Below are 25,989 nucleotides of genomic sequence, written 5' to 3'. Positions count from 1 at the left end.
AACTATATTTTCTATCACCAAAATTTATATTTGTCATCAAGTTGTATCACCTAATAAATAGATCTATCACCACGAAATATTTTCGTTCTCAAATAAACAAAAATTGTTCCCAGGTATGAATTATCAAATTAATATTAATTTATGTGTAAAATAAGAGATCGATAACCAATAAAATTATATTGCATTACATGAATATAAACTTCGTTCTTATAATAACAGTTTTGTTACTTAAATAATAGCTCTGTGCTCAGAATGGTAGATCTGTCACCAAATAAATCGATTATCGATCCCGGACTGCGACTCTTTTTTATTTGATATTTTGTTACCAATACAGTAGTAACATTTTATTTCGTTCAGATATTAAATTAATAGTATTCGTTACCAATTTAATACATCAATTTATAATTTTAATGAAAAAATGATCAATTTACTATTCTGTCTTTCTAATTATCTAATTTCTATCTTTAATTAAGTGTTTTATCTACTATTCTGCTAGCCATAAGCCAGCTATTTTAAACCAGCGCTGATTGTTCAGTGGTAATTATTTTAAACAATAAATATTGATTATTTTGACTTTAATTGTTTTATTTACTACTCTGCTAAAAATTTTATTTAAATATAATTTATATATACTACCAGTGGAAATTTAGAACCTTGGGAGTCTAGTTAAGTAGCAGAATCTTTTGGTTGAAACGATCATGACAACCCTAATTTTTTATTTGAACTTAATGCAATTTTTTAGTAACATAATATGATTTATTGGTGATCTCTTTAAATTAGTTTGCTTAAATACTTATTAGGACACACCTATTATAATACATACAAAAACATTTATTTGGTACTAGACCTTATATCTCAGGATTTTAGGTGATTTATTGTGGAACTGATTTTGCATTGTTTGGTGACTACATTTTGGTGACAGATCTACTATTTTGAGGACAAACCCTATTATTTAAGAAACACAAAACTAATTAAATTGGTGATAGCTTAAATGATACCCCTTCTTTATATGAAGCCAACTTCCTTTTCGCGATAGATCTGTATGTATTAAAATACTTCGCTATACATCATTCACACATATACGTATATATTATTTGATTAGTACAAACTCTGCTCATAAGGAGTACCACAAAATACTCTCCCGAGATGAGGCCATTGCCTCAAATGAATATTACTCGTATATGGAAATTGGGATGTCTTCGGAAGTGTCTATCTTCGCCGATTTTGGTACTTGCAATGTATTGTTATATTATATTTGTGATCTTCCCGTATATAAGACAAAGGCTAAATGCTGTCACAATTGGTTGACGCAGTAAAAACAAAATGAGCGTGGGTCGAACCTGACAACCGAGAAAAAATATTGTGGAAACATTATATTTTAGCACAATTGTGCGAGTATGTATGTTTATCAGATATATCAAGAATTAAATGAGATTCCGACACTACTTAACTAGTCCTATTTGCGAAATTATTACTTTAATTTTCATTAAACACAACCAAAAATAAGCCTAGTCTCTTTCATTAAACACAGCCAATATAAGCTTATTCTCTAACATCGTATGGATATATTTACCGATTTCAGATTATCCATACATCAAACCTATTCACGTTTAGGATATTACCATTAACAGACAAACAAACACACGCGATAAACTTACACCACCCTTCGTTTTGTCGACGGGTAAAAAAACTGATGAAATCTGAAAATAGCATGATTTTTTTCCCACTGTTATTCCAACTAATGAGGTGGGTTTTGAAAAGAGCCAAAACATTGTAACGTGTATAATATAAATAATTTTAATTTTTAATGATAGACTCGAGGTTTGCGTTAATTTAATGGTTATTATGTCTATTTTATTTAATTTGTTTTGAAATAGTATATTTATGCGCTCTTGATATTCTGAATCTCACTATGGTCGTACTTTTTTGAATGAATATGAATATGATCGTTATTTTAAACAGAATACAGCATAATGTATTTTTGCATGGTGTAGTAGTAAATGTTTAGTAGTTGAGAGGTTTTTTGCTTCGAATTACACTACAAACAGTTTAGAAAGTCTATTAAAAAAATAAATCACCGCGCTATGGGATAAAGATTATAGTCAGTCGTAGAAATAAAATTTTCAAATTCCTTCGCTATTCCGGTTCTCTAAATATTCTCCAAATATTCAATTTTCATATCCACAATATATCCATTGATTTGTTTGAATTTATTGTAATTCATCCGAATTAAAAATATTGAGTAGTCGGCCATATTTTTACGTCTGTGCGTGAATGGCCCACCATACTTCACAACAGTCTAATCAACCGCCGTGTCACGATAACATTTTTAGCAATTAATTCCTAACGCAAACAATAACAATTACGATGCCGAATCACGCACCCGTCATTACGCAGTTTTATCTCACACCCTCAACCCTTCAGCGTCTAATCGTGAATTATATGCGGCAATAAAATTTCTTTAATCAAAGAAAATAACCATTAAGGCGCGCTATGCGACGACGATTTCGCTGCGACTTTTGCTATGTGCGACGATTTTTTTGTCGTTGTGTTTATTGAAATTATATTACCTAATATCTGAATTGCTCGAATAATATTACGTTTTGGAATGTGGAAAAATTAATTGAGAATAGGTTGAAAAGTGCTTTGGTTTACCCCTTTTTTTCATTTTTAAAAACCAATGCTAACAAAAAATAATAAAAATCTGATTTCTATAATGTGTACACTTGCAGTAATTTGCTGTAATCTATGCAAAAAAGGGTATCAATCTGTTGCTCGCTTTTCGACGTGAATGACAAAAAAGAACACATAAATATTCTTCATTTACTTGATAATACAAAACAAATACAATGACAAATCAATCATCGCATAAACAATACACTACACACACAAAACCGAAATTCAAGTATCGAATCAACCATTACAAGTACATCCATTCCAATCGCACGTGCACCACCAGCCTACAGCACCTTAAGCAGTTACCACGTATATTTACATACATGTCATTACGCACCCCCGTAATTAAGGGCATAACGGATTCTTAGAGTCTTATTACGCGTAACGGTATCCTTTTGGAAAATTGTAACAACAGTGTCGTTATCCCCCCTCCCCCGGCTCCGTACGGCAAATCACCATTGCTAAAGCTAAGAGCACACACGAAACTTAAAGGCGAAATATTCTCTAATGAATCAGACAATATTTTAAGGCGAGTGGGGGCAATAAAGGCCCCCCCGCTAATGTGTACCGGTACTTTGTCTCTTTGGGAAGGGGTTGTGTATCGATGCGGTCACGGGAGACGCGCTGAATGGACTCGGAGTTATGAAATTGAATGTTGGATAATCCGTAATGATGTGTAAAGAGAGTCTGTTTGTTATGCTTTCATGGTTGGCGTTAGAAAAATAGTTGAACAAACAAGAAACCACCAATAAAAATTTTTCAGAAAAAGGTTCAAATCATTGTGAACACCAAGAATTTGTCATGTGATGCCATAACGTTTAATCTTCATAAGTTAAATATTCAAAAGAGACTTATCTACCTTTATTTAACTACCAGTAAGTATATGCTTCTAGATAATAATAAATTAATCGGATTAGAACATGAAGATTCGTAATGAAAAATGAAAATATATTTGCAATGTAATCGAATAATCTATAGCTGCTTTTGTTTTTTTCCTAATAGTCTACTAATAAACTGATCTTTCATTATATTACAAGTTTATAATAACATCAAATTTTAAAATACAATTCGACTTAACTACCAAACAAGTCTTCAAATATCATCTCTCGAATGTTGTACTAAATGAAATCGCAAAAACATTAAAGCGCCGCCCCTGCCATTAAAATCGGTGGTATTTAGAATTTTAATGAATATAATATATATCTTTATCGCGGCGGGTGCGAATAATGACGTCATAATGCACGAAGTGAGAGAATCCACGTCTAGGAGTAAACATATTTATAAATAGATTTTGGTACAAAAAAAGAGTGTGTGTGAAACTTCTTTGGCAAGGTTCAAAGATATCAAAATCGCCTCACTCCATGAAATGACGATATTGGCATGACGCGACCTTGAAATTTTACTCTCAACGCAAGCGTTTAAAGAAGCTTCAATAATGCTTACCTAGTTCAGTCCAAAGTTTGTGATAATTATCGATAAGCTGAAAGCTGAGAGCTATCGAAAATGCGTACGCATACGTACAACAGATTCTTAATACACAAACAAAAAGGGGTGGAATATTTTCAGCGAATTTGCGAGCCCAGACATGCAACTCTTAGGTACCTATATAACAATATTATTTTTTATCGTGGTTCTGACTCTGTTTCTATCTATTGTCCGATGCAAAATACCACACGCAATAACATAATATTTGAAAAGAAAGAAAAAACATTTATTTGCAGTTCTTTAAAGAACTGCAAATATCCAACCCACCATTTCTAAATAGTCCAGTCGTTTTATAGGGCTTTACGTGATAATATAGCGGGTATCTAGACTGCAGTACGAATTTTGCACATAATTTGGCCTAAAATGACTTGACGAATGACGAACACTAAAAACTCGGGTCATTTAAAACAGTAGATTAGCGTCTAATTGACTCCACTAATCACCTATCTATGACCGCGCCCGCACGTCAAAAACACCCTGTATTATTGCTAATTGACGTTGTAATTTACGCCTAATGAAATTGCTATCGGTACCACGTTAATACGTCATCATGCTCAGCAAATTTTAGTTTTTTTTTGTTTGAAGTTTGTACATTGATTTTTTTGTCGTCTGTACGCATGTAATCGATGATTATAAAAGTAATGTACGGATTGTTAATTGCGGAGTAATATTTTACGCTATCGGTAGGTACTACGCGAATACGTCATCATGGTCAGCAGTTAATTTTGTTTGAAGTTGATTGATAGATTTTTTTGTTGTCTGTACATTGTAGTTTACATAATATAGGTATAGCTAATTATGTAAATAACGACTATAAGATTTATCTTCATACACACTGTTAATAAACTCAGCTAAAACGACTCCTTTTTTATAGATTGATGATCCACGACAGTTTTTCTTTGACGTGTCCTAATATTCGATAGTATATTTGTGCGAAGTACCTTTAGATATTACAGGCTCCATTAAATACTGTTTGCAATAAATAAACAAAACACATCATATATCTTTATCATAGCAATTAGACACCAAAAAACAATATGTAAATAGCGAATATTAATCAAACATGATACTTCGCCGTGGGAATCGTTAATGTTTCTGTATGGGCTAATGGTTGTACCAATTGATAGCAGCCATTAGTTGATAGACATGACTAGTGAAACGCCCCGGCTTTCGCTTTATTTAAGCTACGATACATAGAAAAAATATGCAAAAACTGAAGAAATTTTTTTTTTCACATGAAGAAAAAATCCTTCAAATTTTGTGAAATGAACATTGATATAAATCAAATGGTATTACAAAGTAAATAACGAGTTTAAACAAATTTACATTATTACATACCTAAATCTAGTGTCTCCAAAAAAGACAATACAGAAATATTTATCACTTAATTAATATTAAGGAAAATGCGACACCCTCTGAACTATCTATATCCTCTTCTAACATTTCCATATTTTTTATTGATTAATTATCTATTAGATAGATAATTGAACCTAGAACCACCCATATAATAAGCCAAGGCATCACCACTGCACAAGCTAGACAACTTAAGGAGTCTCAAGCATTCAACTTTCACAACATCTTGACTTGTAACATCTTACAACGCTCGCTGTAAAGTGTTCTAAACGCAGGATGTATCATGTAATATTAAAACTTTTTACATCGTATTTTTTTATTATAGTTACTTACAAAGAATCAAAAAGTTAAAACTGCGATATCTCAGTTTGCTTAGGTACTACGTATGTTTTCAGAACTATAAGAATAAAAAAATGTAGTTAGATTTCCCAATTGCAAAGTATTAATATAAATTTTCGGATATATCGCACAGTTTACATCGAAACGCCGAAAAAGTTGTACTATCAAAACTAATCTATTGATAAACAAAATATTGTTACCACCTAACTTCATATTCCTCACACATATGAAAATGATAATTTATCCAAACAATTTTTTTCAGATATTTCTCAATCGAACCTACACTTTTTACGCGAATACAACCACTAAACGAAACAAAAGGATCCATCAATAATAAATATATTTCTAAAATTTAATTAAATTTAGCAATATCATAACAGACACGTAACATATCATCACGTAATCTTTGATAGGTAATATCACTATTGGATTATTTAAAATTATTTCCCATGACACCGTACTATAGAGGGGTCAAAATAACTTGGAGTTATGTCACTAGATGTGACCAGAAAATTTAATGTAAACAATATTTTTATGCATCTAAAATATTATTATCTAAACACCATGCCGCAATATTTAAGGAAGCCTTAAAATAATTTAATATCTATCGTTAAAATTAAGAACTGTGTATTATTCTGTATTAAATCGTAACAAAATATTTATCAATTTGAATTGGTTTGATAAAGTCACCAAACCAATCGTTAACACATAAAATTCACAATGTAATTTAAAGCTTGGAAAACTTTCATTAACGAAGTCAAGCGAAAAATTTAAACTAATAAAATGCCATACCAACATAATACAATACGCCAAAAATCAGTATAAGTTATGTCTTAAATGTTATACGATTCAGTTTTAAATTTTATAACAACAAATTTCTTTCAATGTCGGTTAATTAATTTGCGGGTTATATATTGAACGTAATTATACGTGCAGACACGTTTTATATGCAAAAAAAGAATTCTAGATAATACTAGGTCTCATCCAGTACACATAAGTCGCAAGGAAGAATGCGCCCTGACCGCTAGCGTCAACGGTCGCTAATCAAATATCTTTTTTGGTGACCACTTGACAATGTATGACGTAAGCTGCGAGTGCTCAAACTTTACTTAATAGATAAAATAATATAATTAGGTATTTTTCAGTTTGAGTTTGATCATTTAAGATTGGGAGAGCCTTTTATAGTTTCCATTCAAAATGCACAAGATTTCTGACAATAAAAATAACTTATGATACGTTATTTTTTTCTGCAGAATAGAAGTTTATGACCTAAGAAGCCATCACTTGCTTCTTAGGTAAAGATAGTAGTATCTGTTTTAAAAAATACAACGAAGCAACAGAATATGCGAGCTTATAATTAGGGAATGCAATCCCGATCCCGCGGGATCCCGATCTCGCGAGATCTCGTGTAATTTTTCGGGATCAATCCCGACGCATCATATGACGAGATCCCGTTCGAGATTGACGGGATTGGGCGGCAGTGGTCAGCGACGCAACACACAACCACTCGGGGCGCAAGCTTTTCAATTTTTCCTAATTCCCTTGAAATAAGCTTATTGTTTTGATTACCTAATTTACATACGTTAATTTCCTTACAACCTGATTATTATTAGATTAATTAAAGAATAAAGGTTTTTATTTTCTTTCGAGTAATATGCTATTTTAGTTAACCTCACTAGGGGCCATCCATAAAATATTACGTCACACGTTAATAGCTTTGTGACGTGACAAAATAAAATGAAACGAAATTTGTACATGAGCAAAAAACTTTGAACAGAAAAATTTTAATCTACCTATATGTATTTATTAATAATTTCGCACTCTCGCTATAAGATTATCTCATTTAATTCCTAGAGTCATGTTGTAATGCAAGTGGGACACTAAAATTTACGATTTTTATAATTTTCGACATTTAAGATTATTTAATAAGTAAAAATAAGTAGAAAAATGAAAATAACTGTTTTCTTTTGATTATTTTTAGATACATGCATAAGTTTGAAAAATGTGTGACGTCACATTAGGGGGGACGGGGTACTAAAAATGTGACAACGTGTGACAAGGAGTGGGGGAGGGGTTAAAAAGTTCTAAAATTCGCGTGACGTACTTTATGGATGGCCCCACTATCATAAACAAGCAGTTATTAGCTTTTTCAGTCATCTGAATTCAACTTTTTTTTAAAATTAGACGGGATCCCGAAAATTCCGGGATCCCGCGGGATTGATATTTCTAATCCCGCGGGATCCCGAATTTGCAATCTCGAGTCGGGATTGCATTCCCTACTTATAATATCTTGCAGTAAAGGTAGTTAAGGTTATGTTAGTGAACTTAGCAGATCATATTTAGCAGATCAAAAAAAATGTGAGTTCTATCGCGTGCAGTTGAGTTCTACAGTTCCTGATACTTTTTAGAAATAGTTCTGGCGTTTTTACCTTAACCAACGACATTTGAAAAAACCCGACCTGGACCCGGCTTAACGTGATGCTACGACGTGATGCTAGGACGTGATGCTATGACGTGATGCTACGGCGTGATGCTACGGCGTAATGCTACGGCTTGTGTTACGGCGTGATGCTACGGTGTGATGCTACGATGTGATGCTACGGCATGATGCTACGGCGTGATGCTACGGCATGATGCTACGGCATGATGCTACGGCATGATGCTACGGCATGATGCTACGGCGTGATGCTAAGGCGTGATGCTACGGCGTAATGCTACGGCGTGATGCTTCGGCATGATGCTACGGCATGATGCTACGGCATGATGCTACGGCATGAAGCTACGGCATGAAACTACGGCATGATGCTACGGCATGATACTACGGCGTGATGCTATGGCGTGATGCTACGGCATGATGCTACGGCATGATGCTACGGCATGATGCTACGGCATGGTGCTACGGCGTGATGAAATATGACATAAATAAATTTTCTAGTGTTTCATTTTACGCGAGTATTTCTAAAAAGTATCAGGAACTGTAGAACTCAACTGCACGCGATAAGAACTCACATTTTTTTTGATCTGCTAAAAATTATCTACTACGGGAAGTTGGCAGATCATTTTTTCAAATGTCGTTTTTTAAGGTAAAAACGCCAGAACTATTTCTAAAAAGTATCAGGAACTGTAGAACTCAACTGCACGCGATAAGAACTCACATTTTTTTTTGATCTGCTAAAAACGATCTGCTAAGTTCACTAACATGTTAAGGTTTACGATTTATTCGTATTTAAATTCAATAAAATTTATTTGTTTTGTATATTTTTATGTTCTTATTTATGAATTAATGCTTCTCTATTTATTAATTCACTGTGTGTTAAAATTACAGATCAAAAGAGGTGTTTTACAATAAAATATTCACAAAATTATCTCATTTTTTAAATTTTTCATATAGAAAAAGCCCAAACTTTGAGAACCGCATGGTATACGAGGAGCGAATGACAAATGACATAGGTAATACCATTAGCACATAAGGGTGCGACATATTCGATCAGGGACTCCGGGTTTCCCGATACAAAAACCTTATTGTACACGTTGTATGTTTGTTCAATGAAGATTTTGTTATCTATAAAGGTATGTGATTATATTATGTGTAAGTCTCATTAATTGTTGAAGAAACAAATACATGAGATGAACTTAAATTATGTTAATTAATGAAATGAATCGCTAATACCTAGATGTCGTTTTTGGGCAGCGCAATTAAAAATATCACATCACAGCTGCACATTTTTCTGTCCCCTATTTAACACGCTTCGTTTTCTTGACAATAAGTGGCCGATGCCTTTTCCCATTCCCTATTCGTCTGTTTTCATTTCATTAAAATTAGTACAGTAACTTAAGCGGGATACTTTACATACTATCCATCAGTTACTATCACATCTTCTTCTTCTTCTCTTTATATATAAAAATGAATCGCAAAATGTGTTGGTAAGCGCATAACTCGAGAACGGCTGAACCGATTTCGATAATTCTTTTTTTATTATATTACTGGAAGTACGAGGATGGTTCTTATGTAGAGAAAACGTAAACATGCACCACGGGCGAAGCCGGGGCGGACCGCTAGTTTATAATATTTCTAGCTATATTCGAAGTCTTTAACCACTTATTCCAGTACATGTACACCTCCCTCGTGTACTCTAACATTTTCCTCTAAAAATTCCGTCGCATCTTTCCGATAGCCTGGCACAATTCCCAATGTAATGGGATTAAATCATGCGACATTAGCGTCGCTCCGCCACGCCACCATAAATCCTGCTTTTATTAAACTCGAGATAAATGATTATAGACTCTGTCCCCTTGTCCTGTTCTTATCTAGTGTTAGATCTATTGTATTTGTAATTAATTGCCGTGTTTTTTCCTTTATGCCACATTTTATTGGTGCTGTTTTAAAGGGGCATTTTGAAGGTATATTTTTCGTCTTGTCGATCGTGAGTTCCAGTCGTTTTCTATCTTTCTTTTATCGTTGCGATTTTATATGCCGAATTAATCAAATAATAACAATTATAGAATAACAGAATACGCATATATGGTATTCTGTTAATCACTACATAGTATAAAACAAAGTCGCTTTCCCTGTCCCTATGTCCCTATGTCCCTTTGTACGCTTAAATCTTTGAAACTACGCAACGGATTTTGATGCGGTTTTTTTTTAATAGATAGAGTGATTCAAGAGGAAGGTTTATATGTATAATAACATCCATTAAATAGTGGAGAAGTACTGTTATTTTTGAGGTTTCTAATGTGATGTCGTAAAAAATTACATTGTTTCCGCTTATATTGCAAACGCAGGCTGAACCCTACGAGTTTTATCAAAATAATGTACTAAGTATTATACACATTGAAAAGGTCTACAGAAAAGTCCGCGATGGTATATGTCTATCTCTTATGGATAACCCACAATAACATTTTTTTGTCATTTACTTTTTACGACAAATAATAGCTAATTTTCGAAGCGATTTTCACCAATACAGCATTAATCCTTAACCAATTAAATACCTTGAATACATTGTTCATTTAATATAGATCTATAATATGGCACTTTACACTTTCGAAGTTATTACAGATTTAAAAATTGCGGGACGTAGCGTTTGCGGCGGTACCGGCCGGCCGGGCCGCTATGTTTTTATATACCTACAACGTTCACAGTTTTTCTGTAGTGTATTTAGTATCAGCATTGCACCCGTGCGAAGCCGGGGCGGGTCGCTAGTTATTAATAATTTAAAATATCTGGATATGTGTCTGTTTTACGTGAGTTTTTGTTAGAAAGTCTTATTTTTAGAAGTTAATCGAGAGGACCTCTAAACAATACATTTCAGCTAAAATAACTTTTTAAATGATGTTATATCAGCGAAATTTCTTCAATCGACGAATTTTTGTGTGGAAAATAACTGCATTAAATTTATCACAATTGAATCTGAAATACACAAACGCACTGACCATACATTACCACAATCCCGGCCAATAACGACGCGCATTAAAGAAATCGGACCATCGCAATAAGAAACCGAACAATTGAGCGCTACGAGATATTCCCCAAATCCCCATTATATTAGTAGATTAAAGGCTACTTAGCTCGATATTCCATGAGATATTGCCTCATAAATAGAGGGCAGCTGAGGAAACGTGATCGAGTGAGGAGCGAGCGTGTAATCCCGTTAAAAATTGCCCAATAGAAAAATAACCGGACAATGGTCTCTATAGCCTTGTGGAGGCGGAAAAACTTAAAGCCGCGACATCTGAGAGCAGCTCCTCGACAGATATGAATGGAATCGTATGGTGGTAATAGAGACGGGCGCGGTCAAGCTAAATGACCGCCATCCGGACGTAGACAAAGGCGGATCCACCGTAATAAAGCAGGATTGATGAAAAAGCGCTAAGCCACACCGATATAGATGGCTGTTTCATCTTATGAGTTACGAGCGATTTGATACGGGAGCTATTTTGTTCCTGTTTCTTAGTATTTATGATACACAGCTTGTATTTTATGTATGACTCGAATAAGGTCGATTTGTTTCTTGAGCACGCATAGTCTTAAAATCAGAAAATTTGTAAGGTCAGAAGCATTAAAGGCTAAATATATTAAGAATTAGATAATTATGTATATTGTATAACCTATCACGCGACAACATGTTCATAACAAGCTGTGTTAAATAATAAATCATTATCTTGTAAATTGAAACGGAGACGGACTACTTTAAAATTACTTTAATCAAACGTAAAACATGGACTATGAAGGTATTTTGAAATATAGCTAGCCAGCTAACCCAACCTTATTACCACCCAAAGTCAGCAAAGTCAGTACCCAAAGTTTATTTCCTACAACTTGCACCACTAGGGTTGCCAACCGTACTATAATATATAGTATTGTACTATATTTCGGGTATGCGTACTATATACTGTTGAAAACATATATAGTACGCAAAAATACTATATTTTCAACACCGACAAAATGTTACAAACAAATCCTTCATTAAAAAAAAATAAGAACGCGCCTTTTAATTGTTAAGATGGCTAAGTCATATAACCTATTGCGCATAATATGGCGAGAAGAAAGAAACAGAAGTAGTGTATCATTAATAAAAAATGAGCTTTTGATTTATATTAATTTAAAAATTGAATGTGACAAAGCTTGACACTTTTATTTTAAACAAAAAGCTGTTACACAGTGCAAGAAGTGCAAAAAGACGTGTGGCACTCGGGGACTGCCGCGGTAAAGCTATTGCATGCTATGCCTTCAAGCCACACCTCCGCGCCCTTCGGAGTGGGGAGCGTGAGGTTTTTCGTTACGGAATTTCTGGATTCGGTCCCCGCGCTCATGGCCCGCGATATAAGCTATGCAATAGCTTAAAAAATATAGTTTTTATAAAAATAAATATATATTTGTCTATTTTTTTTGTTTTTCCCACAAAATACTATATTTTTTTTAAATGTACTATATTTTTTACACCTTATTTTGGAAAATACTATATTTTGATGATGAAGTGTTGGCAACCCTATGCACCACCCAAAGTCAGCATCCAGCGGCTTAATACAAAGCTATTGCTATTACTAAGATAGCGACCATCGAACAGTTCCCGGGTTTACTCACTTTCGGCTATGACGTAACGCACTCAGCCACCCTCGGCTGACCGAGTTTTTCTTATTTATTAGCTGTGCGCGGATTATATGGAGATTAGTGTAAGACGTTTGATGTGCTTAATTGTTACTGGATTCTGTGAAAGGAGAATAATATTTTTGGAATATGTTTGAGGATTAGATTGAGATTATTTTTCGCTGAGCTTTTGCGAATTTGATGAGTCCTGGACATAAACATTACCTACCTAAAAGGTAGAACTGAATTCAAAATTATTTTGATATATGTAGATTCTGTAGGTAGCTATAGCCAATTATATTCTGAACTAGTTTTTTTTTACTTTACAATAGGGGAGCGCTTGGCCACGATCTCGCCTGATGGTGAGCTGAGATGTGGCCTAAGATGGAGCGCGCTGCCCTAGAATGTACCTATTCACGCTCCTCTTGAAGACCTCCATATTGTACTCATCGGGGAACACAGATAAGATAGATAAGATATAGATGTTATATGTAAGATAGGAAATATGAAAGTGATTTTCATTTTAACAAAGAAATTACAATATAATTTTACGCACATACCAATGTTAAGCACACCTAAAAGATTCAAAAATAAACCCTCATTCGCTATTCTTCTAACCGCAGACCCGTATTCTTAAGTACATCCAACAATCCTAAATTAACCTTACACGTATTAACATATTTTAGCAGACCATTTCACGAAAATATGAAGCGAATAAATTCATCATTAATTCGCCCACGTGCACGATCCTAACAAACCCAAAACAAATATAAATACCATATGAAGGGTAACTAGCAATGGACATTTCAAAAGCAAGTGGGCAAACCTTTTCACTCATTTATTAAACATCACAAAAACCACTACGATATTTGCCGTGGAGCCGAATACATCTTTCACAATTACCTTTTGTTGAATATAAAAGCGATGCCTCGGGGGACACCTTGTCCGGTCACACTAACATATATTAATAACAGGATAATTTATTAACAACTACTGTTTATCCCGGGATTAACTGAGAATAGTTTTAGTTGAACAACAAAGGCCCGAAAGGGTTCAAAGCGAATTTCTTGCCGACATATTTACCTTAGGTGGAGGTGATGGTAATTTTAAGCTAAGTCCGAGTTTCGGTTTGGGGTGAACGCTTTCTGCGACGCGCACGTATGTCGTGAGCAAATGTTTAAGACGTACAAATTACATTAATTGTGATGTTAGATTAATGTAAGACAGTCGATTGTCTGCCATTCCTGCACAAATAGTTTTTGTTCCATAAAGTGGTAAAGTATGTTTTGTTGCAATACAAGTCTATTATGTTTCATAGATTAGAAATTATTGGTAAAATAATGTACATCCATACTAATATTATAAATGCGAAAGTAACTCTGTCTGTCTGTCTGTTACTCAATCACGCCTAAACTACTGAACCAATTTTCATGAAATTTGGTATGGAGATATTTTGATACCCGAGAAAGGACATAGGCTACTTTTTATCCCGGTAAAATGACGCAATCCCGGAAATCCCACGGGAACGGGAACTATGCGGGTTTTTCTTTGACTGCGCGGGCGAAGCCGCGGGCGGAAACCTAGTATCTTATAATTTAAAATATAGGGTATTGAAATAACACCATTCGTTAACGTTAACAAGTAGACCAATAATAAATTGGAGTAATTAACGTTTCCTCAGCTAATTAGATAGATTTATGCACCGTTACGGCTGCCATTACACAGCCCTTTGAACATAATTAAAAGCAAAACGAAAACTACCCGCAAACTAACGAACAACATCCATAAACGTATTAAAAATTCACTTGCACACAGGGACCTTATCAAATTCACATTTTGGCGGTCGAAATGTAAATATATCGCACAAAAGGCGAAGGTCCGAATGAAACGTGCATCATTAATGAGCTAACGGCCATCTATTGTTGCACTATTTAACAACTACCCGCGCCTTCTAGACATTATAGCGACTAATGTGCAGCGTTTTGTCAGCTACCTTTTGGATGATTCTTTGAACGAAAAATTCGTTTATTTTTCGTTTGGGGCGATGAAAAAGTCGAAGTACCTATAGTCTTTGTACCTACCTATTTCCTATTTCGTTTGTTATTATTAGTGATATATTATCGATAAACATAATATAATTTGGAATGCTATAAATAAAACGTATTAGACGTCGTAATACACACCTTTAAAAAAATTAAGTCGTTTTGGATGTATCCTCGTTTAATTATTGTTATTTGCAATCTACTTCATTTGTAAAAATAAATAATTGACCTCTTGAATTAGTATGTTTTATATTATTCAGATAATACTTTATTAATAATTCAATTTTTTATGTCTTCAGATGTTCTAGAACAATCCACAGCTAGTGCAATACTTCCATGCCATTCATTCCACATCAATAAATTCCATTGTAACCAACCATCAGTTGGCAAAATATTTACGGCCCCACGAATTACGGCCATAATTATGGGATCACTTGAAACTACCGTTTTCGATTGTTGTACTTATTCCGCGAAATTTCCGAGTTCCGTTCCGCGACTGGAACAAAAAGAATCAGATTTCCGAGTGGAACCCTTCAGTTTCCTGTGAAGTGGCAGGATAATTGTCCCGCCAGTGTAATGATCACCATCGGTGCCCTGGTATTAATTCTTCATGCATTGACTGCGCGTACAGGCATTGAGTCGCAACTGTATTTCATTATTTTGTTGTAGCTTTGTGAAAATATTTGTTATGTGTGCGAACACTTGTTTTTAAGTGTATTCGAAATTTATGAAGGTACAATAAAATAATATGTCATCTTCAGGCACTTTCCCAATCGTCGAACCATTAATACATGAAAAAATTAATTTTATGTTGTATGTATATATAATACGCTGAAAACAAATTACCTACATTGGAATTAGATCTTATCTCAAATTCTAAGACAACTAAATTACATAATTCAAAAAATAATAAATTCTATAAAAATATTCTCTAAACGCAACTATAAATCTCGCCTCAATCCACAATAGACCAGGCGATAATAGACCGCAAGCTAAATTCTTCGCACAATGGGCAGATTTCAGAGGATATCCTGACTTGCCTTAAGAATCCACCATCAGTGTCAAGTCTGTACGACTGCCAGGAAGTGTGCTGTCGACTCGATTGTTTCATGAGATTTTAATAACGGTGCAACGCAAAGTGGAGGGGCCATTGTCGCGTCAAGACGGTCGGCTATTCGCTGAATAATTCCAATTTGATGCCATCAAACCCGGAGGCGACAATATCTTGTGAGAAAATAATTTTAATGACTCCCTCCCGCTTTCTTTGCGCGGAGACAATAGTAAATTGTGCTCATTATAATGATGTTTACGTATTATGTATGCAAGCTCGCCGATCGTTAGGGTATGTGTAGTTCTTGTATCGTTACTGGAATCTTTCTAATAACATTTTGTAATGTTACATTATAAATTGGTTAAATTGAAAATTAGAAAGGACACACGAATTTCTTGGAATTTAGAGAATATCAAGTATTATGAATGGAGATTAATTTAATTACATACTATAAAGAATATCCAGTTGGATTCTTCACTTTCGTGTCTCGTCATTTCTTTGAATTATTTCAATATTGATAGTGTAAATACTTTTCATGAAAAATAATTAGTTTTTCTAACGTTGTCGTAATTTAATAGAACATCAAGCAGTGCATTGATAGAATTGAGTCATGCGGGCACATTTATAAACACACTTATTGTCTTTTAAACCGAATGCATTACCATTAAAATTTAAACCGAACTAAACCATTTAACCATGCACACCCTTGAGACAAACATCTCAAAATGACCACACAAATCACTAACCCAAAATTATCCATTAAAATTCCTGAAACTAATGTGCACCCTTAACCTTCCCAAGCGTTCTAGCCTATTGTCCCCGTCTAAACCTTAGTTTACTGCCTATAAATAATGTCATTACCTGTTCAAAGGACATGGTGGAACTATCTTAGGAACAATAAGGTACTCCGCCGTTAAATTTATAAACTGTGCCACATATTGGAAGCAGTATATTACTGGGGGTGAGGGTACAAGACGTATAGTTGTTTAAGTCAATAATAATGGGCTCTAGTTGAGATTGTAAGATGCTTCTGTTTACTGGGATGTAATTAGAATGAGGATTATGTTCTTTAGGATCTTTTTTGGATCGGATAAATTTTAGGAAGATATTTTAATAGTTTCGAGAATCTGTAGTTACTGACAGTATTATAGTAGTAAAGTAGGACAGAAACAGATCGGAATAATCAGATAAAAGAATTTGTAACTTGAAAAAATAATTGTTATAGCTATGGATAAGGTCTTACAAGAATGAGGGAAGTTTTAAAAATCTTAAACAATTGAAGTTGTAGATTTAAACAGCCAGGTGTTTAAAATATTTCTGTACTATTTAATTATAGCTATTAGAGTCGCGAATATAAATGGTTAGTAAATACAACATTTTTATAAGAACTGTCGAGGATACTTGAAAAAGGCATAATATGTGCTCATTACTAATGAGCTGATTATTACATTTTATATTCATTTAATATTACAATTAAAATCGCAATTACAACTACATATACTTATACGTTTCATTACAATTATTGAGTATCTGTGTGTCTCAACAAATAATAACGAACTATTTCGCCATTCCACCCCTAATTCAACTCAAATTAAAAACATCGAATAGAAACTCGCAAGTGTTCCCAAACAAATTCCTGCAGCTATTAAAAAAGATAAAATAGAGAGACATCGAAGCTAAAGAAACAATGACGATCGCATAACACATTTTCTCTCAGCAGCGGGGGCAATTATCAACATCTCGGACACAACAGCGCAGACTACTCCAAGCACAATGGTTGCCACTCGAGATGCTGTAACGAATGCACTACCGCCTACTATCAAGCAGTCCCTTTCGAAAACTGGAACGAGATTGTTTGCGACACCCCTACCAGTTAATGACGTATGGGGGGTTCATTAAATGTTGTTTGTTCACGCCCCTTTTTTTAGCTTTCTTCAAATATTCTGAATGTTGTTGATTAGCGAGTTACGAATCTAATTACCTCACGTTTTGCAGAAAAATCGAGAGATTTTTTTTCATGACGCTAATGAGCCAAGATTGTATTAATTCAGCATTTTTAACGCGATTGCCGAAACGGAGAAAATATTCACCTTCAAATGAACTGTGAAGAAATATTCATCAAGATGATATATATTAATGAGAAACCTACGAGCGGAATAGAAGAATGGGTGTACGACGAGCGCTCAATTAATTGGCCTTTGATGTAAGGTCACATACATCTTTGTGTTCCTCAAAAAATACAAGGGTGACAACAAAGCTCACGTAGCCAGCGTCAAGCGATCCATCACTCGGCGATTGTTCGCCCCGACCTGCCCTGATCATTATTTAAAATATAGATGAGTGTTTTCTTTCCGATAATCGAGACCGCGATTGAGGGTCGAACACAATAGCGCCTTTTAAAGCGTCGCAGTAGCTTGGGGCCCAAAGGACCAGCTCGCCTATTTGTATTAGTAAATTGAAGGCGCACTGTCCACTCTATCGAGGTCCCTGACGAGTCGCAAGGCACGCGCTCGCCGGTTCAAAATTTAAAACAGGTGGGGGGCGTGCGGGATCAATTAAGGTGGTCTCTCCGAGCATTCTATCGGCGCGCAATGAAAAGAGTTGTGATTTTCTTTGATATGCGGAGACGCGGTTTGCCGAGTGAGAAATCAAAGGACGACATCGTAATGCATGACGGGTTTTATTAAGATTTAATGCCGCCAACGACACTCTGAGGCGGGAAAAGAACGAGTCTCAAGTATTCGATGTACGTTTTACATGACGCCATTTTGAATTCGTTCGGGTGCGGGCGTAAAACCCGTGAAACGTATTTTCTATACATATAATTAATGAACGAGCCGGAAATATTTTAATAAACTATAAGTGCAAACTGCGTGTTTAGTAGGCGGGAGTAAAATGGTGAAATGTTCAACTAAGGAGCTTTTATACGATATTTCCCTTAGAAATATTAAGTTTTAGAACTTTTTCTGCACATTCGTGATACATTTGATTGTATATATTTTAGTCATGTTGTTATGTTCTGTATAAAAGGGTTTATAATGAAGAAAAAAACCGAACTCTCAAACCACAGGTTTGTTAATATAACAGTGTATTTATTAATCTTATTAATACACAATAAACCATTTTACAGCTTTTAATTTACTTTATCATTTCTGAAGCAATTAATCCTGATAGGCGCTATAACATAAAGGCCTTCAAGGAAAACATCTTCAGAGGAAGTCTTACTTCGATAAAATTAATTCGAAGTTGTAACAATTATTGATATCCTGGGAATATAACTAATCGTCGATGTACAAGTAATATTGTTCTTGTACCGACGGATATCGTCTCGAAGGACCAGTTTATCTTACGGGCGGTAATTATTATTTTGATTGATTCAATTCGTTGAACGTTATACACGTTCGAGAACTTGATGATAAAACGGTTGTACGAGGTACAGAGAAGAAGTTTATGGTTGATTACTTGAAATTTAGAGCCTGAGAGATTATATTTTTATGAATCTTTACAATTTATTTAAATCATCTTCCGATTTAAAATTACGTGTACAAAATTCAGAAGTAAATCTTAAATTATTGTAATGCATACATGTTTCCAAACTTTATAAAATGATTGTAAAGTTGAACAGCTGTAGCTCAAATTATATCCTTTTAAAACGTGCATACGTTATTTTGAAAATGTTTTAATGAATAATCTGCTGCGTTGATAGTCTTAGTCAATTTTTAAAACAGTGTCATTGTTAAAACAAAAGTAAAAGAAAACTAAAAAATAATTTTTCTAGCATAGCATACGTGCCAGCCCATTCCACAAAATTAATATTAAAATCCCATCACTATAATCTCCACTTCGGACCAATCTCAGTACACTTAACGTCATCTCCCACATGTCGATATATGCAAAGCCGTTCCAAGGTTTCTTGTATCGATAGTTCCTTGAGGATTACGGACCCTAAAGGATTTGTATGCCCCGGGCGATCGTCCGCTCTTTGTCTTAGCCAGGTGAGGCTTCTGCTTTTAATTAATAATGCTACCGATTTGGGGCCAATAGATTCGTTTGTGGCTTATCGTGGAAGGACCGACACGTGTAAGTTTTGATTGCTGGTCCGATAGTTAAACTTTTGTTGTTTCAGTTATTATATGTGTATTGATAGGTGTTTTAGTAATTAATATGAAGTTATAAACTGGCTGACACTAAAGTTGTTTCTCTAATTTTGTATACGGACGTCGAAAGAGAATGAAATGGTATTACGAAATGATCATACTAGGGTATGTACTTCTTTATTTCACATATTCATTCAGAAATGCAATTAAAATTCATGTAAATAACTTATGCACACAAATGATTTCAATTACAGATACCATTACGAGGAAAAGTCCAGAATTTTATGCGTATAGTCATTATTTACCTTGTAACTAAAATTCTAATTTAGGACATCTTGTCTCATAGTCATATTCCATCTCACTATCTTCCCGTCTCTCCGTCTACTTCTCACACACAATTACAGGAACATCTGTAGCCATTTTCAATCTATTTCACATACAATTAAAGGAACATAAGTAGCCATTAAAGTGCACTACATACCCAATCGCAGTTTAGCCAATAAACAAGGTACTCGCAAACAAAACTCCTGGGCCAATTCGCACGGCGCTATAAATAAGACCGCAATCGGAATAAATGGACGGGCGAATTAAGTAGGAGTTAGGTGTTCAAACCATTGGACTGGAAACTAATTAATAGTTGACTAGTTTGTGTTTGATGCTATGACTTCAACTGATAAATAATATAGGTTTATCCTTCAGTGAGTGTTGTATCTTTTTTTAGGTACAATCAGACCAAATATATAGAATTTGTTTAGCCCTCACCACCGATAGACCAATTTCAGGAAGTACAGGTTTGTGTTGAAGTATTTTTTGACTTTAAGAAAAGCTATGTTCGAGAAGGATGGCTATATACGCAAGACCAATAGGAGCGCAGCAAGAAAGAAAAAGGTTTAGAATCTTCTGAGTGTAATGCACTAAAAGTTTTACCGCAAATTAACGCGAGGACATCGACTACACAGACAGAGCATTTCTAGTATCTTTATTAAACATTCTGTAAGCATGCTGGTTATTCCAAAGCTATTTAAACGTGCCTTAAAATCTACCCTTGCCGTTCAAATCTACCCTTTCTTACTAAATAGCATAGCTTTTCCTGGAACAATAGCCGCAATCCCGGTGGTGCTGCGCTTCGATATCCATACATTAGCCGCATCGATCTCACGACATAGATTGCTTGGAGCACGCGAGCGTCTTGGAAGGGCAAAATTTGGGAATTTCGATTTAATTGTTCGTTGTTTTTGGGTTTAAATTTGATTGAGACATGGACTTAAGGTGATGGTTTAGGGAACGTGGTACAAACAATACGAGGATGTTTATAAACACCAAAATGATTTTCTTATCATAATCAGTACATAATGTCCAATGAGAACGAAATATTCAAACATATTATTGTTAATCAACAAAGACATACTTAATAATTGGGGATTCAAGACACAGGCGGGCGAAGAAATAAATTAACTTATCATTTACTAGCTTTCCGCCCGCAGCTTCGCCCGCGTTTTCAAAGATAAACCCGCGTAGTTCCCGTTCCCGTGGGATTTCTGGGATTAAACCTATCCTATGTGTTAATCCAAATTACCCTCTATATGTGTGCTAAATTTCATTGTAATCGGTTCAGTAGTATTTGCGTGAAAGAGTAACAAACAAACACACACGTACATCCTCACAATGATTTTCATTTATTCTATTCTTTAAATATTAATATCAATTTATCTGCGCATGTTATAACATCACCACTGCTCTTCGCCGTAAAGGAAAACATCGTGAGATAAAGGACGAGTCGAAAAATCAAAAGTTCGACGACATGTGTCCGTCAACCGCATTTAGCCAGATTATGGCCCGTACCCTATAGAAGACCCGTGTCCCAGCAGTGGGAACATATATCGGCTGATAACGATGATGATGATATGCATTGAGGTTTTTTAGTAAATTGAATTAAAATGAAATTTCACACACGTTGTTCATGTTATTATTGTTTGTTGGATTGCACAGTAGACTATGTGCACTTTGGTACTAATTAAGAAACTATTTTATTTACGACTAGCTGTCCTAGCAAACATTGTTCTACCTTACTCTTATCACTCAGGGGTATGAAAAATTAGTTGTTGCCCGATTTTCAGTCCCGATATGCACACAAAATTTCATGAGAATTGATAGATATGCGGAAGGACACGAATGAAACGCTAGACAGCTGTTAACGAACTGCTTTAATTTGACGTAAGATGGCAAATCAATGCACATATAACTATAACAAGAATCAAACAGTTAAACCATTTCGCTATGTTAACATTCAATTCTATTTTATTTAAAACTAGTGGTCCACCCCGGCTTCGCCCTTCACGTTACGTTACATGTTTATGTTTTCTCTCCATAAGAACCACCCTCGTACTTCAAGGAATATTATAAAAAGCAAAATCAGCCGTTCTCGAGTTATGTGCTTACCAACACATTTTGCAATTCATTTGTATAATAAAGATAATATTATACAATTTTATTCATAAATTGTTAACTTAATGTTAATTACCCGAGTATGAAATATGGCAGAGAGGAAGGGTAGTAACATTTCTGATGTCACATATCAAAAGATAGTTTAGGTAAGTACTAATTTTCAAATTGAATCAATTCTTATATAGTTAAATCTCGACTAGTTGACTTGTATATATGAAAAGATAGAAAGAAAAGGATTTTAAAAATCTAATATAAAACATAATAGGTAGAAGTAATTAGTATTTAATTGATACAACGAAAAAAGTCTGTCCAAATCTATACTATAATATTATTGCGCTGATGAGATTGTTTGTTTGAACACACTAATCTCAGGAACTACTGGTCCGATTTGAAAAATTATTGAGGAAGGATAAAGGCAATTAATCATCACGCTATGGCCTATGACCAACAGGAGTGGAGCACTGCGGGTAAAACTGCGGGGCACAGCTAGTTAACAAAGAAAATGTATTCAAATGCTTAACCTCTCAACCACCGAGAGGCCAGATCCGACCGTGACACAATAGATTTTCTATTGTGTCTGTGATTCCGGGGCCTGACGGATTAAATAAATATTGCAACAACTTGAATATTTATAAACATTTCAACAATCAATTATTTTACTCTTAAAAATAATTAACATGAACAAAGTATTTATGTAATGATCAGTTTTATATGGTTACTCGCACAGTGATTCAAAATCTTCAACTGGTATGGTAGTAAAAAGTAAGTATATAATTATAGTCTAGCTAAGTATGTAGTAGGGGAGCCCAGGATGCTAAATGTGGATTTACTCGAGCGTCACGGGAACCTATTAGAATTGGTAGATTAGACCATAGCGAGAAAAAAAGGTCCTATAATGTTTTCACTTTTAGCGGTGGGGAAGGGTTTTTTGATTTTTTTTAATTTAAAAAAGAAAAAAATTGGCTTGGAAATACTCAAGCGCGTTAGATATTGATATTTTGCATGCTCCAGGACGTCACTGAAAAAAAGTATACGTTAATCTGACGATTTAAGTGGCGATTTAATCGCTATGAAGAAAGGGTAAAAAATTAAAGTAATATTATTCGAGCGCGTCAGATTAATATATGGGGGGGTTAATTACAATATAAGAAGTCCCCATTTCGCTAATCTGACGATTCGAGCTCAACCTTAGGGAATTATGGATTATTCAAATTTTCCAGCAGGGCCCCTGAGCGCACCCACCAACCATAACTGCTCATATTGACTAGAGGTACTAATGAATAGCTAAGGTACCGTCCCTTATAGTAATCTGACGCGCTCGAGTAAATCCCAAAATCCCCTCTTGGCCTCCCCTACTAATGGGATAAAGTTTCTATAAAAGCAAAAATTTATAACAGCGAGAATCTTATAGATAGCTTAAAAATGAACTCCATAAGAATATCCTACTTTCATCGAACATACAAATAAATTTTCAAGATATTTAAAACAGTCTATTAAATACAATAAAGAAATATTTTAAGCTGCCTGAAATAATTTAAGATATAACTATGAGTAATTAAATTATTTGCTTCAAACAAAGTTTGTTTCAATGTTGTGAATATGAGTTTTCTATGTAATTCTTCACAAATAATTTGAGAAACAATATTTTAACAGAATGTTCCAATTAATTATAAATTAATAATAATATTCCAAATAATTGTTCCAATATATATTAAGCTTTTTTTTGCCAATTTGGCAATTATCTTTAAGATAAAGTTGAAGCTTGAAGTTGTGAAGCGTGATTTTAATAATTGTAGTAAAATTTATGCTATCAATCTATCACATACTTCAAATGGTTAATAGCTTTCTAACAGCATACTGAAAAACCTTAACAGATACTGGGAATATATAATAATGAAAATACTAACATGATTAAGTTTTTCAGCATCCTTTAACTTGAACTAGAATATGTATATTCCACTAGCTTCCACCCACGACTTTGTACGTGCATCCCCGTTTTTCCCCGTTCCCGCAAGAATTTCGGGAAATCCTTTCTTAGCGGATGCCTACGCCCTAATAAATTTCAGCCCGATACGTCCAGTGGTTTGGGCTGTGCGTTGATAAATCACTGTATCAGTCACCTTTGAGTTGTATATATATATATATTAAAATGGTAATTATACAAATGCATGTCGATTTATAGGCAGTAGCATATAAAAAGTATACAAAAATGCAATTGGTATAACAAGAATGACGGTTAATATTTTCCATAACATAACCTCAAAATGTGATAATGTCATGCCGATACGTTTATACGAGTTATTTACACAAATATAATTATTTTTCTTACCTGATATGGTGTTTCTTCATCCAGCTCATCCAATCGTTTCACATTCACACAATATAAACAAATTTCAACCGAATTCCACACATAAAGAACATCATCTTGTAACTCGATCAAATTACGCAATTTTGTACCCGAATATTTACTCAAACTGTCCTTTAGATCTTTAAATATTTTGTGGTTCGCTAATTTCGTTTGATATAGTCGGTAATCCATCGCGAAAAATTGAATTCAAAGTTTGTTTTGAAAAACGGCTTTATGACAGCACCGACAATTTGACAAGTGTCAACTTTACTTGACATTTCGGAATCGCGCTATTTCACATTTCGTTTTAGGAAGTTTTGGGAAATAATCTGTATACTTTGCAATATTTATGTACCGTTTATTGTAATAACTACACAGGATCTACAATTTATTAGATTTACCCACGATTTACCAATGTTAATTCCTAATATTTTTTTCCTTAATCATAAGTTATGTGACAACCCTACGCTATATGTAACGTGAAGCGCTGACGGTGTGCTTTCGATCGTGAGAACGTCTTATTCCTATAGATTATAATATTAGAATTAAAATATATTGTGAAGCATCGTGCTCATGATAACACGTACTTGTAATTTTTATTTTTAATTAAAATCATTTAAAATATATGATTTTTTTTATTAATTCACTGTAAAGTGAATTTAACTGGCGCAGTCGGTAGGATACTCGGGTCGCCCGCGGGAAGATATCCGAAATAAATATCGGTTCCGAGGCCCCGCGCGGCCGACCGGTTTTTTTTAAAAAACCCAAGCGAGTATCCAGAACATCAGCAGTATCCAGCCATCGATACGGAAACCATGTTAATGTGAGTTGCACAGAATTATTTTATTGTGTTGCTTTCCTATATTATATTCCTATATTAATTTTAGAATAAACCTTCACGATTTTCCATCCTAGGAAATCCCGGGGTACCGAGGCTGTTAATAGCCAACAGTCCTCAAGAAATAGTTTAGTTGATAGTATAAGAAGTATTGATAGTTTTAATATGTCATTTGACACGGAAGAAATTTTTAAATCCTTAAGGGTGGTCCCAGATTTCGATGGTAACC

At 34.5% G+C, this 25,989-nt stretch overlaps 1 protein-coding gene across 1 annotated transcript in view; it reads right to left on the bottom strand.

Moving 5' to 3' along the window:
• The window catches only part of mbo (Nuclear pore complex protein Nup88), a 108,752-nt gene extending 83,584 nt beyond the window's left edge, over positions 1-25,168 (bottom strand). Inside the window, exon 1 of the mRNA XM_089708833.1 lies at positions 24,905-25,168. Coding sequence (XP_089564959.1) covers positions 24,905-25,114 — 210 coding nt within the window. The 5' untranslated portion in view covers positions 25,115-25,168. The remainder of the gene's footprint in view (positions 1-24,904) is intronic.
• Positions 25,169-25,989: the final 821 nt, after the last annotated feature.

This window comes from Colias philodice, chromosome 21 (assembly GCF_061535455.1).
Source record: "Colias philodice isolate Cphi_HAF_F1 chromosome 21, ilColPhil1 Martin Lab GWU primary, whole genome shotgun sequence".
NCBI lineage: Eukaryota > Metazoa > Arthropoda > Insecta > Lepidoptera > Pieridae > Colias > Colias philodice.
Note: the sequence above shows the minus strand (reverse complement) of the source record. Positions and strands in the feature narration are given on the sequence as shown.